Here is an 18,661-nt window from a genome sequence, read left to right on the forward strand (position 1 = left end):
AAGGCAGGGATGTCTAACCCTCACTGGCACTGCCCACAGCACTCAGAGCTCTCACACAGCCTGGACCCAGCACAGCAATGCTGGGGCTCCCTCCCTGCCCTGCCCCTTCCCCATCCCACCCCGGTGCCCAAGACAGGAACCAGCAGGGAATGCCAAGAAGAGAGTGGATTACCTATTTTCCTGCTGAGCATGATGTAAAGGGTCAGCAAGAGGAGGGCATACAGGACCAAGCTGGCCCCTGAGAGGATGAGAAACACCCACCTGAACAAGGGAAAAACATTTTGTCTGACTGCAATCACCAAATTATTTTCAATCTTTCAGGCACTGTTTGGCTGCTGCTGCCTCAAGGCAAGTTTTACACTCTGGTTTGCTGGTGTTTTCAGTTTTGCTCTTTGCCTTTAAGGTGATGTGCCCCAAAATCTGGGACCTGCCTTTCAGGAATGACCAGTGTCCCTCACACTTCATTTTCTGCCCTCAGAAGGGTTTCTAAAGGTCTCTCTGCCACTGGGGAGTGGGTGGTGCTTGAGGGGAAAGAGAAGTTACAGCTAATACAGAATTATTGAATGATTTGGGTTGGAAGGGATTTTGGAGCTCATCCCTGCCATGAGCAGGGACATCCTCAACTAGAGCAGGTGGCTCAGAGCCCCCCACCTGGCCTTGAATGTTCCCAGGGCTCTGCCCCCAGGGTGTTGTACTCACCACTCACAGTCCACCATCCTCCCAGTGAGGTGTCTCCGAGGGCTTGGGGGGACACAGAGAGGCAGCAGGACCTGGTGGCAACCAACCAAAACCATCCCATTGAGCTTCACACTGCCCCACATCAGCTGAAGGTCGGGCCCAACACTGGAGAGCAGTGCTTGGACACTGCAGATGTGGAATGAGGGTCCCCAGCCCTCCCTCTGCTGAGTCCTGTTCCCACCCTCACACAGGCACAGGCTCTCCCTGCCCTTATCACTGAGATAATGGCTTTAAAAACTGTCCCTTCAGTCATATCTGCTACTTGACAGGAGCTTCTGGGCTCCCCTGCAGCACCAAGACCAAGAAGAATTGAAATTTATTCTTCTTGCTCTAATCCTCTCTTGCAGTTCTATCTTTCTTTCTTTTTTTAATCCACGGGGAAAACATTGATAACTATAATCTGAAAAAAAAAACCCCAAACAAAACATAGAAGAAAGTAACCAAAAGAAGATTGTGGGTTGGTGTGAGACTCTTGTGTCAGCCAAAGTCCAGACAGAAACATCAGAGGCTCTTCAACACCTCTGTGTCTGAGATACCTCGGATTTAATTCTAGAGGAGCACTTAAATCCTGTTGAAGTTAAGAGGCTTTAAGGCAGAAAATCAGAACACACAAATGCCTGGGCTGAGCCCCTTGGCCTGGGGCTTCTGGCCAGAACACTCAGGAGAGTTATAATAAAGGACAGCAATTGAGGGTTCACTTTGTGAGCTTCCCCTTGCATGAAATCACTTCCAATTCTCACTCAGTGCCTATTAACTATCCTTAATAAGTGGCTAACAGGGAGAGATTTCAACTGCAGCTTTGATCCAATGATTAAAGAAGCTGTGATAATATGATTGATAGACTGATGGAGTGAGAGAGTGATGGTTACAGCAAAGCATTATCCATCCCATGGATCAGAATCTGTAATTTCCTCTCTGACACATTTCTGAGTGTAATTCATCAAAAGCTTTCCTGATAACCACCAGTCTCCTGTGAAATCCCACTTACCCAAACCATTTGGCAACTGCCAGGCTAAAAGTCCCTTTCTTGCTGGAATCTTCCCCCTCCCTCATTGAACTGATCTGTCCCAAATATCCTTCCCAGAGGGCTGCCATGGTGAAAGGCTCATTTCCTACCGTGGGGCAGGGGATGCTGCTGCAGCTGATAGAGATCTGAAAAATGAGCTGTTTAAAAGGAAATTGCAAAATAAGCCCCAAATCCAGCTCGCAGCAGCAGCAGCAGCAGCTGCCTCTTGCTGAGATGGTCTGGCGAGATCCACGGGCCGATATGTGACTGCCTATCAAACATCTGCTTTGAGAGAGCAGCCAGTCAGAGGCTGGCAGCACATGGACTTTTTTGGTGTCTCAGGTAACTCCTGTGGGTCTCCCCACCCTCCAGCCCCTGAGACATTAACCCTTTCTCAAGCAAGATGCTGTGTTGAAATCAAGGCTTGCCAAGAGCTGCTCCTCGGCTGATTATCGAGAGGTCTACACAAGATGCCTGCGCTCAATCCAAAGGTAAGAACATCACCAGAATGCCTCAAATTGTTTTAATCCCATTTGAGCCAGGCCTTGTTGACCCTGGTTCAGGCCAAAGCTCAGCCTGGCAGTGACACCTGCCTGCAGGCACCCCTTGGATGGGGACACCCAAAGCAGCACCCCCCAGCTTTCCGAGCATCGCACCCAACGCCCGGTGGAGCACAATACAAGTTGTCATTTACCTGTGGGATCTGAGCTTTCCACACCTCCTTCCTGCAGGACTGGGGCAGCTGGAGCCTCAGAGGCAGCAGGATTTAAGGATGTCTCAGCAGCATTTTCAGTGCAGTCACAGGGTCCAGCAGCTCAGAGCACTCACCAGCTCAGCGCCGGATGCGGTCGCGTTCTGCCCATGGCGATGGCAGGAACGAGCCCACAGCACGTTCCATGACGCTCCCCCCTGTCAACTGCCTCATTTCAATATATTTGGGTGTTCCCCCTGTCAACTGCCTCATTTCAATATATTTGGGTGTTCCTCTGCTGCTGCTTTGCCCCAGGACTGGGGGCTCTGCATGGCTTGACCACTTCTCCATCTTGCTCCATCTTCCAGCAGCTTCGTGCTAAGATGCAGCTGAGCTTCCTTGGAGGAGAGCGGTCCTGAGGGGAGGCAGCTGTGCCCAGCAGGGCAGCTGTGCCCAGCAGGGCAGCTGGCTCAGGCCCCAGCAACTCAGCTGCCACCCAAAAGGAGCTCTGGGTGCTTCCAAGTAAATGTCTTCCATAGGGACAAAATATTTCACATCATAAGGGATGTGGTTCCAGCACCTGCCATGGCTTGATGTCTGTGGGGGACAGATCAGTCTCCACCTACCCATGCTCTGGAAATTTTCTGGTCATTAGTAACTTGCAGCATCATTAACAAGGATGGGGTGCCAGCAGCAGCCTGGCAGACCCCTCCTGGTGCCTCCCAGCAGATTTGGGGAGTGCTGGGCCACTGCTCCACAGGAACTGATGGCTTTGCTGTGAGGCAGCGTTTGGGTGCTGGAGGTTCCTCACAGCAGCCTGACCCCTCTTGGGCTTTTCCCTGCCAGGAGACAGGTCAGGAAACCTTTTGGCAAGGTCCCTGACCATGGGGATAGTGCCCACAGAGAGCAAGAGACTCCCCTTCTCACAATGTTCCTGAATCATGGAGAAGCTGCCTGCTGGCATTTCAGCATCTCCATCACTCTCAGCAATCTTCTTCCCGGGAAACATCCCAACATCCCAGTGAATCCCCTGGACCTTCCAAAGGCAAAGAGGAGAACAGATCCCAAGAAGAACTACATACCCCAGGTGCTGTCAGGGTTCACCCCCAGGAGCTACACCACGAGCTGGGGTCCCCCCTTGCCAGATCCCACAGTCTCCTCATCCCCTGGGCCTGCAGGATCATCAGCTCCATCACCAGGAGATGTTGGTCCTGCTCTACCCACAACTGCTGTGCCACAGGTAAATATTTCACTGAAACTTCCTTGTTTGTTGGGGCTTTTTAGGTCAGTGTTTGCTGTTGCAGCTCTTGGCTCTTTCAAGCTCTCAGTGATAGATAAACAGATTAACATGTGGGAGAAGTGCTTGATAAATGGAGAAAAAAGGCCTTTTTAGAAAACGCTGCTTGGGTGTGATTTGAATCAGCCAGAGCTCGTTGTGGAAGTGGCTACACTAAAGGAAATACATAAAAAGGAACACAGATAACTTATTTTTAGCCCGAGAGCAGGTTTCATAAATGAGGAAAGCTCTGTACACTGAGCTGGTGAGAGGTGCATTTTCCACCCAAAACATATTTCTAAGGTCCCTGAGGGCAGGTGTGTGCAGTGAGAGGGTGGCACACCCTGGGACAGCCCCTGCCTGGCAGCAGTGCAGGGCTCCACATATTCCACCTACCAGGCCTGGGATGCTCCAGTAGCTGGAGCCACTTCTAGTGACATTTCTAAGTGCTTGTTCTGCAGTTTTATTAATGGGGTGGATTCAGAGGTCCCCAGTGTTATAAATAATGCTGCGTGTTTGGCTCTGTCACTCTCCTGCAGGATGCCCCAGGAGCAGGCAGGGATGGGCAGGATGCCACAGGAGCAGGCAGGGATGGGCAGGATGTCCCAGGAGCAGGTAGAGATGGGCAGGATGCCCCAGGAGCAGGTAGAGATGGGCAGGATGCCCCAGGAGTTGTCAGAGATGGGCAGGATGCCCCAGGAGTTGTCAGAGATGGGCAGGATGTCCCAGGAGCAGGCAGGGATGGGCAGGATACCCCAGGAGCAGGCAGGGATGGGCAGGATGCCCCAGGAGCAGGTAGAGATGGGCAGGATGCCCCAGGAGCAGGTAGAGATGGGCAGGATGCCACAGGAGCAGGCAGGGATGGGCAGGATGCCCCAGGAGCGGGCAGGGATGGGCAGGATGCCACAGGAGCAGGCAGGGATGGGCAGGATGCCACAGGAGCAGGCAGGGATGGGCAGTGCCAGGCTGACCCTGCCAAGGTGAGGGGCACTATGGGTTGAAAACGTGGCAGCATTTCCATCTGCATACCCAGTGTATTCCATACATTGAGGAAAAAGTCTGTATGAAGTAAAGGCTATTTGTCCCAATTTTCTGGGCATCTTCATCATCTTCATCTTCACCTTCGTCTTCATCATCTTCCTCTTCATCACATTCATCACCTTCATCTTCATCATCCTCATCTTCATCTTCTTCATCTTGATCTTCATCATCTTTATCTTTATCTTTATCATCATCTTTATCTTCATCATCATCTTCACCATGTTTGGTGTGTCTGTGCTGCAGCTCAGCCTCCTGTTTATCTCTCAGGCCCAGTGCCCCTTCAGGCTGGGTTTTCTGACAGGATTTTCGGTTATAAACCATGTCTGGAACAATCCACTTGCTGCTTTCAGCTGATTTGGCATTTGCTGCAGCTGCTTTTGGTTTAGGGAGTTTCTTTTTAATCCATGAATTTATGATTAGGACAAGAAGGGAAATGCATTAAACACATAAAGTACATTAAGCTGCATCTTAAAAGGGAAATGCATAATAACTTTTTATAAAATTGCTCAGTGAAAAAAAAACCCTGCAGCCACCAATTTGAGCACAGGGAAATGTGGGGAATTCTCAATTGATTGGGAAAAAGTGTCAGGATCTGCCATCAGCCTCCACTCTGCTGTGCCCTGCTCACACCAAGGAACATTTAATGAATTTTTTTAAGCTTAATCTCCCTGCAAAGCTTTGGAGAGGAGGAGACTTTCAGCATCTCCCAGGGGTAGAAACAAGAGCCCCCTGGCAGGTGACACGACGTGGCTTTGTCCAACACCCCCCATTAACCACAGTGGGCTCACAGCCCCGTTGGTACCTGTGCCTCACAGATGAGGACTTGAATTTCCTGGGTGAGGACTTTAATTAGATAAAATAGACTAACTGAGATAAAGGAAAGAATGATTAGCACAGTGCTAAGGGTAGAAACCTTGAATGGGGCTCCTTGAGTAAAACACCCCTTTTGTGGCATCCCCCATTGGTTGTTCCAGTGCCATAAACATGGAAAACAGGGACAACGAAGCATCATCACAAGTCTGGGAGATGGTGGCAGCAAGAAAACTCTTTCCTGCCCCCACTCACTTCCCCCCCTTGTCTCCCCTCATATCTGAAGGCTTTATTTGTTCATCAGCATTTTCTATTTGCACTCAGAGGCTTAATGAGACGCCCGTTCTGTGTTGAACAAAACTCGCTGGGGACGAGCCCATTAGTGGCTGCAAAGCAACAAGGAACTGTCTCCCATGAAAATCCACTTCTTCCTGGCACCAAGTGCTGTTTAAAAGGGAAAGCTGCATATTCCAGAACAGTTCATCACTGCTAATTAATTTGTCTTTTAAGTCAGTTCCGTGGCTGCCCCGATGCTGAAAACATCCCTTTCCTGCACTTCTCTGCAGCTGCCACTGATTGGGGCATCCCATGGGATGGGCAAGTCCCCGAGGTGGGGCTGTGGGGCAAAGGAAAGGGGAAATGCCCCCCCAGACGTTTTGGGGATCTTCCACTGGAGAGGGACTGCTGTTGGGATGAAGACCCTGTTCTGCACCCACTGTGGGACTCTCACTGCCCCCAGAGCAGCCAGCACAGCTCCCTGCAGGTCCCCCCACGCCTCCCTCACCCACAAAAGCAAACCTGACCCCGCAGTGCCCGCTCTGCCTCGCCTGGGCCGTGGCCAGTGACTCATTCCCGGTGCCCGGTGTTGACTCTGGCAGGGGCGTTATCGCGGGCGCCGTGCGCGGGTGGCCCCGAGGGTATAAGAACAGCCCGCAGAGCCAGCGAGGCCACTGAGCCGCCGACATGAAGCGCCTCCTCCTCCTCGCCATGCTCTGCCTCCCCCTGGTCAGCAGCTTGAAAAGGTAAGGGGGTCCCCAAGGTGCACCCCAATTCCTCAGGCTCTTGGAGGGGCTTCGCTGTTTGGGTGCTGCTAGTGTTGTGATGGGGCTCCCTGGGCACAGACACCTTGTGTTGGCACCACGCTGTGGGTTCTGGTTTCTCCATCACTCCATGGGCTCCATCCCTCTGGGCAGACCCCGTCAGGAGCAGTGGGATGTGGTGTGGTCTGCAAACGGGGTCTGTGCAAGCAGACAGGGCAGAAAAGGCTGGCATGAATTTCCCTTGGCACCTCTCACCTCTCCAAGCCTGAAGGCCCTTTCCATCAGTCACACTGAGCTCCTGCCTGTGCTGTCACTGCCAGGACGTGCATCCTCTCCCGCCAGCTTTGCCCTTGGTTTGCTGCCTCCTAAAACAGACCCAGTCCTGCCCTGTTTCACTGTGCCTTGGCTGTTGCGGTGGGGAATGTGGGGAAACAGGCTCTGGATGAGCATCCTGGCTGTGCTGGGACCCCCTGGCTGGGCACAGGGACTGCAGGATGGCAGCACCCCCAGCCCCGTGGGCCTGACCCGGACCCTTCTCCCACAGGGTGCCCCTGACGCGGCGCCGCTCCCTGCGGAAGCTGCTGCGGGACCGTGGGCAGCTCTCCCACTTCTGGAGGGCCCACGGGCTGGACACGGTGCAGGACAGCGAGGACTGCACAGCCTTCCTGGAGACCAGCGAGCCCCTCATCAGCTACCTGGATGTAAGGGGAGCAGCACAGAGGGCTGTGGGTACAGAGCCCCCCAGACCCGTTAGTTAACCTGGGCTGTCCCCAGCGCTTCCCAGAAATCCCGTGCCTGCAGCAGTGCCCGGCGTGCCAGGACTCGCTGCCTGCCCGTGCCTGCCTGGCCCTTTGTTCCCAGGAATGTCGTGATGAGGACAAGGGAGGGCATTCATGGCAGGCACTGCCAGTCCTCTGCCTCCCTGCTGCACTCCCCCCACAGGCACATTTCCTCCAAAGTTAACATGTTACACTCTCATCAGGGCAAGTCCCACCACAAAGGACCCAGAGGTGGAGGGACTTCCCATTCCACAACAATGTGAACGTCCCATTCCCATAGTCCTTCCCACTGTCTGCACCCAGTGATGAGGATCTCCTCGGGGCCCAGCCTTCCCAGGAAGAGGATGGTGCCTGCACCCACCATCCTGCCTCTTGTTCTCAGCTTCCCTTGTTGTTCCTTAAATATCTCCTTCATTTCACTTGGCACGATGTGACTGTGATGGAACCCCATCCATGCCCTGCAGATGCCCCAGCACAGGCTCCCCTTTGCCAGAGATTCTCAGTGTGCCAACAGCTCATGTTGGTCTCTGCTTCACTCCTTGCCAGATGGAGTATTTTGGGCAGATCTCCATCGGGACTCCCCGCCAGAACTTCACTGTGGTGTTCGACACAGGCTCCTCCAACCTCTGGGTCCCGTCTGTCTACTGTGTCAGCAAAGCCTGTGGTGAGTGTGGCCACACCTGACAGGGCCACCAGCACACCCAGCCCCGAGCTCTGGGGTCCCTCCCCCACCCAGCTGAGCCCTCTCCACCCAGCTGAGCCCTGCAAGGCACACACAGACAACAGAATTCCGGGGGAAGGGGTGGGGGGAGCCCCAGTGGGTGTGTTTGCCCAGGCGAGGGTGGCAATCACACCACCAGGACCCGGCGCCCACGGGTGATACCAGCCCTGTTCTTTGTGCCATTCTTGTGGGAACCTTTAAACAAACAGGCCAAGATGATTGCACAGAATGTGGCTTGTCAGCGAGGGGCAGGGTGGCAGAAACAGGCGGGCACAGCTCTGGGCTGGCTGCCCGGGGGCTCAGTGGGTGAGGAGCACCAGCCTTGTTCAGGCTGACCAGCAATGAGCCACTCCTGCTGCTGTAGGACATGCAGCATCTCCAGCAGCCCCAGCAATGAGCCACTCCTGCTGCTGTAGGACATGCAGCATCTCCAGCAGCCCCAGCAATGAGGCACTCCTGCTGCTGTAGGACATGCAGCATCTCCAGCAGCCCCAGCAATGAGCCACTCCTGCTGCTGTAGGACATGCAGCATCTCCAGCAGCCCCAGCAATGAGCCACTCCTGCTGCTGTAGAACATGTAGCATCTCCAGCAGCCCCAGCAATGAGGCACTCCTGCTGCTGTAGGACATGTAGCATCTCCAGCAGCCCCAGCAATGAGCCACTCCTGCTGCTGTAGGACATGTAGCATCTCCAGCAGCCCCAGGGCTGCCCCGGAGCCCAGGGGTGACTGGGGAATATAACTGAACACTGCAGTGCCCACGGGGCTGCTCCTGCTGCAAACCAGGAATAGCAATGCTCATCTTTGGGACTGCACACAGCTGATCCCACTCCTCTAACAACCTGTGCATCTTTCACTCAGATTGAAATGCAATAAGGTTTTTCCCTCCTCCCAACTCCAGCGTGTCCCTCGGCACTGCGCCTGTGACCCGGAGTTTGGGTGACACCACGCTGCATCATCACGTGGCTCCACTGGCTGTGGTGGGGGCTTCTGGCAGAAAAAAAAAAAAAAGGCATTTCTGCTCACAGATCCCATCTCCTTCCCCAGCTGGGCATGCCAAGTTCCAGCCAACACAGTCCAGCACCTACCAGGTGGTAGGGACGCCCTTCTCCATCCAGTATGGCACCGGCAGTCTGACAGGGCTCATCGGATCCGACCAAGTAGTCGTGAGTTCCCTTTGGGTTCTCCTGCTCTGGACAGTGTCCCAGGGACTCTCCCATGGGCTCAGCATCCCCATGGAGCCCCCTCCTCCCCACAGGTTGAGGGGATCACCGTGAACAACCAGCAGTTTGCAGAGAGCATCAGCGAGCCGGGCAAAACCTTCCTGGACGCGGCGTTCGACGGCATCCTGGGGCTGGCATACCCCTCGCTGGCCGTGGACGGGGTCACCCCTGTCTTCGACAACATGATGGCCCAGAACCTGGTGGAGCTGCCCCTGTTCTCTGTCTACATGAGCCAGTATGGACATATCTTTGCTCTGGGACATTGCTTAGTCTGCCCTTGCTTTAGGGAACAGAAGGGGCTGCTAAAATACAGATATTGTGCTGAGACAGTGAAGGGGGTTTGGTACCAGGCTGAGCATCCCAGACCTCTAATCTCACAGAAATAGCATTTGCAGGAAGCAAGTAGGTGTAAATGCACCCATTTAAGTTGTTATTTGCAAAGTAAAAGGGAAAAAGTGCCTCATGGCTCCTTCTCCCCTCTCCAGGAACCCCGAATCCTCCCTGGGAGGAGAGCTGCTCTTTGGGGGCTTTGACACCTCCCGCTTCACAGGGACCCTGAACTGGGTGCCAGTGACCCAGCAAGGGTACTGGCAGATCCAGCTGGACAAGTGAGTGGTGCTGGGCAGGGAGGGGAGGCTGGGATGGTTTGGAGGAGCAGGACAAATCCCTCCTGGCCCTTCTCTCTCATCTCTTCCAGCGTCCAGGTGGGTGGCAGAGTGACTTTCTGTGCCAATGGCTGCCAGGCCATTTTGGACACCGGGACATCGCTCCTCACAGGTCCCACCAAGGATGTCAAAAACCTGCAAAACTACATTGGTGCTGTGTCTGTGGATGGAGAGGTGAGAGCCAGGGTGGGGAGAGGAGGGGGCAAAGCCTTGGGACCCCCCCTCTGCCCAGAGTGAGCTCCTGGCTGTGTTGCAGTACGCCGTGGAGTGCAGCAACCTCAGTGTGATGCCTGACGTGACCTTCACCATCAACGGGCTGCCCTACACGCTCAATGCCCAGGCCTACACCCTCATGGTATGGCTGTGGCTGCCCTGGCACCACCAACCCCAGTTCCCAGCAGCTCCAGTGACAAAGATGGCCCAGAGCCATCCCTGGCGTCCCAGTGGGTGACAATCCCCACTGCTTCGTGCTGTCCATTCCTGTGTGTTCCATGTGCATGAGGCTCTGGGGCTCATGTCCAGCTTTGTCCTTCTCCTCCCCCAGGAGCAAAGCGATGGCATGACCTTCTGCCTCAGTGGCTTCCAGGGCAATGACATTCCCCCTCCAGCAGGACCTCTCTGGATTTTGGGAGATGTTTTTATCCGTCAGTTCTACTCCGTCTTTGACCGTGGGAACAACAGGGTGGGGTTGGCCCCTGCTGTCCCTTAAGGCTGTGGCATCTTGTGGGCCAGGAGAGCCACCAGGATGCTGCCCTTGTCAGGGCAAAGGATGTCACCACGGAGTCAGGGTCCCCAAGGGGATGAAGACACCTGGGACTGCAGCTGAAGAGCCCAGCAGAAGGTCAGTCCATGCCAGGATTGTGTTTCATAATGAATTTGAAAACTTCTTGAGCAGCTCTGTGATCTGCTCTGCACATTCTGTATTTTTTAAACATGAGCCAATAAAAGCTTTAATAAACCAAAACCTGCCACGTTTGTGCCATCAGGAGCCCAGCAGTGACCCTGTGTGTCTCAGCTGGGTTGCACTGGGGTGTTGAATCCTCCTTCAGATCCTTCCCTCCTCCCTCAGTGATCCATGGCACTGCCAGTGCTGCATGTCCAGTGTGGCTGGAGCTTCCCTGCTCTGGAGGGAGCCTTGGCAGTGCAGGAACCAAAAGGTCAACCCTGTGTTCCTTAGCTGGGATTTCCACAAGGGCAGAAAGAAAAGGATGTTTGCCCAGGTAGAGGTGGCCATGGGCATTCCCGAGCATCCCGTGGGCCTGAGGCCACAGCTGTGGGCAGGGACTGAGGCAGCACTGGGTACACATCCCTTCAGCCAGCTGAGCTGGTGCTGGGGAACATTAAGGTAACAAGGATTTGGAAAGACCCTGGGGCTCTTTCTGTGCCATAAAACTCCCAGAACAACCGGTGATTTCCAGTGAATTTTGCTTTGGTTCCCTTGGGGAACTTACAAAGACAACACGGTTGGTGGGTCCTCAAGGCGAAAGGGGACAAAGCAGCTGCTGAGCCCTGGGCTGGGCTGGCTCAGAGGGTGGGGGGCCCAGGGGGCTGTGGGGGGCTGTGGAGGGGCCACAGGTCATTGACATCCTATGAGTTGCTGTGGCACATGTGACCAGCTGATGGTGCAAGGGAAGGGTGAGAAGGCACGAGCAGCTGTGGCTCATGTGTGAGACACCCCAGGCACGCACGGGGTGGCAGCGAGAAAGGGAAGCAGGAAAAGGGGTTATTTTTGTCCAGGTCTTTGCTACACTTGCCCTCCTGACATTGAATCAATGCCCTGCAGGGCTGAGTCCAGGATGTTGGGCTGTCCAGGTCCCACCCCAGGCTTCATGGCTGCTCCATCATTCCCAGAGCAGAGCAGCCTTCAGGGCTGGATCTGAGAGCACTGGAATATTCAGAACTAGTTGGAAACTTGGTGGCTCAGCCTTGTGGTTTGCAATAAAAGCAGATATCTGCCTTACTCAGGAACACTGATTGTGCCACTGACCAGCGTGGGTTCTGTAACGTTTCCTGTGCTGACTTCACCTCAGCTCTGCTGTAGTCATAGATAAGGTGCTGGGGCAGCTGGACAAAGGTCTCCTCTCCCCCTTCCACCTTAACTCTTAGTGTGCCAAGGGGCTGTTGGGCACCAGCCCACCACCACAGCCATGGGCAGTGGGGGAACATCCAGTTGGGGAGCACCCAGTGTCCCCAAAAACCAGCTGGCAGCAAGAAGTGGCCCAGTGCAGACTTCACCAGAACAGCTCTGGTGCCATGTGCCTTTGGGATCCCACAGCATTCTTGACAGGTTTGAGGAGGGGATGTTGCTCCAGAAAATACTAAGCACCCCAATAAGGAGAAACCTCCTTCCCTCTCTCCCCCAAGGAGGCCAAACAGTGCAGAGAGCAGCTCTGTCACTTGGATGCCCTTTGCTTTCTTCCCTTTCCCTCCCTCTCACAGCCCTGTGAGCCTCACCACAGAGAACAGCCTTTCCTCTCCCTGTCTTTCCTCTGGCCCTGGCAGTCCCCAGCCCGTGTTCCATCATCTCCCAGCTGTGAGACCTTCCTCATAGTCACAGGGCACCAAACCCACGCCTTTTCCTCTGAATTGCTGACGTGGTGGAGGAATCAGGACAGGACTGAAGCTGTGGTTGCTGGAGCTGCTGAGCCGTGTCTGGGCCATCACCTCTTCTCCACCACTGCCTTCGTCTGGGGCAAATCTCACCTCAGGGGTGACAAGGAGAGTGGGAGCTTTGGGAGAATCCTGTTTCTTGTGAAATCAAACAAAAGCCAGAGCTGCCGCTGAGCCCAGGCTGGGCACCCCAATGGGCACAGCCCTCCTGCCCAAAAGCAGAAGTGGCTGAAGGCACCAGCTCTGGTGATGCAACCACAAACCCCATCTCCATTGGCACAGAGAGACTGATCATCTGACTGGATGAGCAACCTCTTTCCCACCAGGGACACGAGAGAGGAATGAGGGTAGAAGTTGTCAAGGGGCAGGCTGAACAGTAAAGTCTCACTGCAAGGACAAAGGTGAAGCAGCACGAGGAAAACAGGCTGAAAACAGGGATTAGGAGAAACCTGCTCCAGGGAAACATCAGCCTTTTACCCACCACTGGGGAGAACTGGCTCAGGTGCTTCTGCCTCATCCCAGCTCCTCCCAGTGCCTGCCCTCTGGGGGGAAAAACAGATTTTTCTGGCCAGACAGGTCCAAGAATTACACTTGGGGAAGAGGAGGAGGAGGGTTTGTCCTGCTGAGTGCAGCACTCCTCTCTGGGATCCCATGTCTGTAGGGGGAAAACCCACACAAATGATGGCAGCCAGTGGCAAAGCTTAAGCTGGTGGTCTAGGAGGGACCCCATGCCTGGGTCCCTCTCAGGCCACCAGCAACCACTGGCTCCGGGTGAGGGAGCCAGGAGGGTTCACAGATGGGGGGGACACCTTACTGGCACTGCAAACCCTGAACCCTACAGAGTGCTGGCAAAGGCTCAGGACCTGCCCCTGCATGTTGGGAAGCACAGCTCTGCCTTTGCAGCCATGGCTGAGCAGGTTTGCCCACTCCAAAGAGTTGTGGGCACCATCCTGATGTTCAGAGAGACAGCCAGAGGCTTCCTTGGTTGTTTCACTGGGGCAGCTGAGATCCTGAAATCCCACTTGCTGGTTGAACACATCCTCCTCCAGGAGATGCCACCAGCCCTGGTTACTGGGGCTCTCACTGTGACACAGTCCCCTCCTTTTGGGGTGCTGGGATATCTCTCTGGCTGTGGGTGCTGGGTGGGACCCCTGAGGACTGGAGGTTTCAGGGATGCTTCAAGATGTTCCAAGGGGCTGGAAACGCTCCTGCTTCCCACCCTGCCCCTCTTGTGCCTGCAGAAAGAGGTGAAGATACAGAGAGCTCTCAGTGCCCACAAACGGTCCCATTCCCTCCTCACCTTCCACTGTCCTCCCACTGTCCCCAGCGCCCAAATCCCGCCTGACACTATAAGAGCAAAGTCCGGGATGTCTCCGGCGGACTCCGGGGATGCTGCCGAGTTCCCACCGGGCTTTTGTTCTCAGCCCTCGATAACCCTCCAGCAGGAACGCAGATAAGGAGTCCCGCGGAGGTGGGTGAAAGGCACCGGGGGATTCTGAGCAAGCGGAGAGACCAAAAGTCAATCCCAAACTCTAGCAGACGAGGAGAACCTCGCTCTCCTTTCCCCGCTGGACCCCAAGCCGGGGGCGCTCGGCAGAACCCCGGAGCCGAGGGAAACTCCACCGCCAGCCCAGCGCCCGCCCGCGGCTCCTCCGCCAGCCCCGGCGGGATCTCGGCCCCTTTCTGCTGATGTCACGGAGCGGGGCCCAGCAGACGCCTCTTTTCCTGGATCCTCCTCTCCCGCCTGTGCCCTGCCCGGGCCGCCGCTGGAGCGGAGCCGGAGCCGCGGCTGCCCGGCCGACGGATGCCCCGGCAGGTGAGTGCGCTGCCCGCCCGCCCCGCCGCCCCCCGGGGTGCAGCTGAGACCCCGGGGCAGGGAAAAAGTTTGGAAAACTCCATTTTGAGTGTAAAACACTCTGGCCTCCGAGAAAGCTGGCAAAAGGACGGGAAAGTCTGTGCGTGCTGAGACACGAGGCTCTGCCTGTGCCGAGGATGCTGCCCACGGCGGGAGTGGCAGACGGGGCAGGAGAGTCAGGACCCCCCGGCTGAGACCCGCCCTGGCAGGGGTGCTGTTCCAAGGGGGAATGGAGAAGGGCTGGCCGACGCATCAGGGAAAAATGTAGGGAAGAGGCTGCCAGTGTTTCCATCTGTGCCTTGGCCGGTGCAGGGCCGGGCGCTGCCACAAGGATGCGGCTGCTGGATGTGCCGGAGGATGCTCGGCCCAGCCGGGGAGGGGGTTTGCTGGAGGTGCTCAGGGCTCCTGGCCAGGCACAGGACACCAGACCATGCTGGGATGCAGCCGGAGGGGAGCCTTTTGGGGTGCTCCTGGGCTGGGATGCTCCCTGGGCTGTGCTTGGGGCACCCAAGGAATTCCACCCGGCCGGGGTCTTCTTTAATAAATGTACTTTTCCCCAGGCCCCCAGGTGTGTGCCATGTTTAGGGAGAGGGATCGTGCTGGAGAGGGAGTGGGAGAGGCAGGGAAGCTGCTCCTGGCAGCTTTGAATGGTGATGAACTGGCGTGTCTCGACGTGCAGCAGCACCTCGGGAGCCCATTGTGGGTGGTGACGTGGGCTGGGCTTGTCATGGGAATTTCTGTCCCCACTGGAGCTGGGACACAAGTGCAGTGGGGTGCTGGCACAGCATGGATATGGTGCTGGCACAGCATGGATATGGTGCTGGCACAGCACAGACATGTTGCTGGCACAGCACAGACATGGTGCTGGCATGACATGGACACAGTGCAGACATGGTGATGTCTGTGGTCCTGGGACGGATGGATGGATGGAAGCACAGAGAGGCCATGGGAAGCAGTGGCTGCTCCCACACCTCTGCCAGCACCACAGGGCTCGCTGGGAGCCAGTCCCATCCCCACAGCCAGGTGACTCCCTCTTGTCCCCCAGGGCCTGTCCATGGATGCCAGCAAGAAGGTGGATCTGAAGATAATCATCATCGGAGCGCTGGGGTAAGGAGTGGTGCTGGCAAGTGGGGGAACCCCACTGTGTGGGCTGGGCTGTGCAGGCCCTGTCCCTGCTGTGACCACCCTCCTGAGCAGTGGCAAAGCCTCACAAGTGTCCCTTTTCCTCCTACCAGTGTGGGCAAAACCTCCCTCCTGCACCAGTACGTGCACAAGACGTTTTACGAGGATTACCGCACCACGCTGGGCGCCAGCATCCTCACCAAGGTCCTCGCCGTGGACAGCACTCCCCTGAAGCTGCAGGTGAGAGGGCTGGCACTGCCCAGGGTGCCCACCCTGATCCCATGGGCATGTGTGTCCCATTGTGTCCTGCTGTCCCCAAACACCTACTGGTGCCAGGAGGTGCTGGGCTGGATTTGCAGAGCCCGATTTTCAGCATCCATGAATGGCATTGGGATCCTACAGGAGTTCTGGAGGCTCAGCACCCCCTGCAGCTGCTCCCCTGAGCTTAATAGAGCACAGGACTGCAAGCACCCACCCTGCTGGTGTCATGTGTCTGTCCCTGTGCCCTTCTCTGCCCTAGATCTGGGACACAGGGGGACAGGAGCGATTCCGGTCCATGGTGTCGACCTTCTACAAGGGCTCGGACGGCTGCATGCTGGCCTTTGATGTGACAGACAGGGAGTCCTTTGAGGCCCTGGACAACTGGAGAGATGACTTTCTGGAGAAGGTCATTCCAAGGGAGCAGGATTTCCCCATGGTCGTGCTGGGGAACAAAATAGACCTCTGTGATCGGCAGGTAAGGGTGGAGCAGAGACAGAGTCTGGTGGAGTCAGCACTCCTGAAGGGGTTTAAAAGTTGTGTGGATGTGGCACTTGGGGACATGGCTGAGTGGTGGGCTTGGCAGGGCTGGGGTAATGAATGGACTCCATGATCTTAAAGTCTTTTCCAAAATAAATTATTCCATTATTGGGATGCCTTAGTGTCCTAATGGCTTATGATCCTTCAGCTGCAGAATCAGCCTTTGCCCTTATGCTCAAATGAAAACCAGGGCTCCAGGTGAGGAGCTGTCACCTCCCTCTTGCCTCTTGGAGGGGACAAACAGCATTCCCTCACTGCCCTTTGACAGAGACTGTCCTCACTGAAGGCAGCAGGAATGACAATATCAGGCAGCTGCCTGCAGTGCCAGCACCTGCCCTCACCCAGCAGTGCCTGGGTGGGTGAGGAGGGTGCCCTGTTCCAGCTCTCCAGCATCCCTGTGCTGAGGCTCCACCCTCCCTTCCCGCAGGTGCCCAAGGAAACTGCCTCAGCCTGGTGCAAGGAGAAGGACATCCCTTATTTTGAAGTCAGTGCCAAGAACAACATCAACGTGGCAGAGGCTTTCGAGACCCTGGCAAAGCAGGCGCTAACGACGGTGAGCAGCTCCTGCTCCGAGCCTGTGCTGGAGGCAGGAATTCGGGTGGGAGCTGGGCTCAGCTGGGGCTGGACCCTCCCGGCCCACCCTCTGGTGTGGAATAGCTCCTCCTGCAACGAGTAGGAGAGCCCTGGGAATGAGAAATGCATGAGGGCTTGAGTTCTTAAAGTAGATCCTAAACCGGTTAGAAAGGAGTAAGAATTGCTGGTTCTCTTTGCGCGTGGTGACAGGAGCGGGGCGTGTGATACCCACAGCGCGCCAGCACTGTCCTCTAGCGGCCAGCCCATGGGGACAGTCGTGTCCCCACACGCTGCACGAGGTGGCTTTTCCCTGGATTTTGCCTTTAAGCACAAATCAGGACTGAACGTCAGTGCTCTGCAGTCCCTCGGTCCGCTCAGGTTGGCTCTGAGCTGATGTCACTCACCCTTTCTCTTCTCCGTTTTTTTCCAGTACAAGGGGATTTTTGAGAGTTATTTAACTGACTCCATCAAACTCACTCCCTATGACAAGCCCAAGAAGAGCTGCTGCTGACTCTGGGCACCCCCTCCATGGACCCCATGATGCCCAGGGCTGGAGCCCTGCCCGGGGGTCTGTGCCCTGTGCCCATCCCAGGGACTGTCCAGAGCAGGGCACAGGAGGGCCAGCACTGAACACACCAGGACCAGCTGGCTCTGCACCCCAGGACTGGCATCCCACCGCTCTGGAACTGTTCTCCTGAACCAGCAAATCCCAAATTGCTGCTGTGTCACAGTGATCCCATCCCCCTCCATCTGCTGCCATCAGGCACCCGAGCGGGCAGTGCCCCTGTGGTGACGGTGCCAGTGCTCCTGATGCCTCTCCAGAGACCACAACCTTGGCCTCAGTGATGTCCCTTCCCAGTGAGTGGACTGGTGGCCCCACAGCTCTCATGGTGCATACAGGCTGTCCTGGGGGGACAAGTGGGGCTGGTGGCCTTGGCACAGGGCTGAGAGCAGCTGGGACCCTCCTGGGGGCAGCCACTGTGGAGACAACCATTCTGTGCCTCAGTTTCCTCTGCTCTCACTCACATCCTCCATCCAACACCTTCCACTCTCACCCCACCAGGGAGGCTCCTCAGAAGAGCACTTTTTCTGGGATTCTTTTTATATATATATATAAAAAGGAAATTAAATATTTCATTTTTATTTATGTGTTGCAAAATTCTCCTGTGGTCACACAGCAGGAGGATGGGATGGGGGTCCAGACTGTCCTCCCTGAGCCTGTGCCAGCCTCTCGTGTCTGGGAAATGCATTTTGGGACTGGCTTTTTTTTTTTTCCACTGTAAATCTTGGGTCAGGGGAGAGAAGAGGTGCCTGTGGCATCGCTCAGGGTGGGTGTGTGGCCTGGCTGGGATGGATGGCTGTCAGCAGAGGGAGCCTGCTGGGAGCTGAGCTTCCCTTCCTGCATCCACCCTGCTCCAAGAGGCTCTGCCAGGGCACAGGCTGCAGCTGGCCAGGCCACCCACTCTGTGCCACCTTCCCCACATTGCCCCACAGGCAAAGGCATTCCTGGGCCTGCAGCATCCCAGTTGCTGGGGTGGATGAACTCAGGGAGATCCCAAGCCGGGCACTCTGCCTGGTAGGTCACCTCAGGACCTCTTGCCCTCCTGCCACCCTCTTCCAGATCCATCCATGCTGTCCACAGTGGTCCCACAGAGCTTCCCAGAGGCTCAGGAGCTCTGCCCTGGCATCACCCAGACCCTTCCATGAGCAGAACC

General features: G+C 55.9%; 2 protein-coding genes across 2 annotated transcripts; both read left to right on the top strand.

The window, feature by feature from the left end:
• The first annotated feature begins 6,516 nt into the window (after positions 1 to 6,516).
• Positions 6,517 to 10,913, top strand: CTSE (cathepsin E). The gene is made up of 9 exons (XM_071578591.1): positions 6,517 to 6,584; positions 7,147 to 7,303; positions 7,928 to 8,045; positions 9,148 to 9,266; positions 9,359 to 9,558; positions 9,809 to 9,931; positions 10,021 to 10,162; positions 10,245 to 10,343; positions 10,533 to 10,913. The coding sequence occupies exons 1-9, from the start codon at positions 6,526 to 6,528 to the stop codon at positions 10,695 to 10,697; spliced, it is 1,182 nt and encodes a 393-aa protein (XP_071434692.1). The 5' UTR covers positions 6,517 to 6,525; the 3' UTR covers positions 10,698 to 10,913.
• Positions 10,914 to 14,305: 3,392 nt separating this feature from the next.
• RAB7B (RAB7B, member RAS oncogene family) lies at positions 14,306 to 18,089 on the top strand. The gene is made up of 6 exons (XM_071578612.1): positions 14,306 to 14,414; positions 15,499 to 15,560; positions 15,689 to 15,815; positions 16,096 to 16,311; positions 16,801 to 16,926; positions 17,377 to 18,089. The coding sequence occupies exons 1-6, from the start codon at positions 14,403 to 14,405 to the stop codon at positions 17,455 to 17,457; spliced, it is 624 nt and encodes a 207-aa protein (XP_071434713.1). The 5' UTR covers positions 14,306 to 14,402; the 3' UTR covers positions 17,458 to 18,089.
• The last annotated feature ends 572 nt before the right edge of the window (positions 18,090 to 18,661 follow it).

Source organism: Pithys albifrons, chromosome 28 (assembly GCF_047495875.1).
Source record: "Pithys albifrons albifrons isolate INPA30051 chromosome 28, PitAlb_v1, whole genome shotgun sequence".
In the NCBI taxonomy this organism is placed as follows: Eukaryota; Metazoa; Chordata; class Aves; order Passeriformes; family Thamnophilidae; genus Pithys; species Pithys albifrons.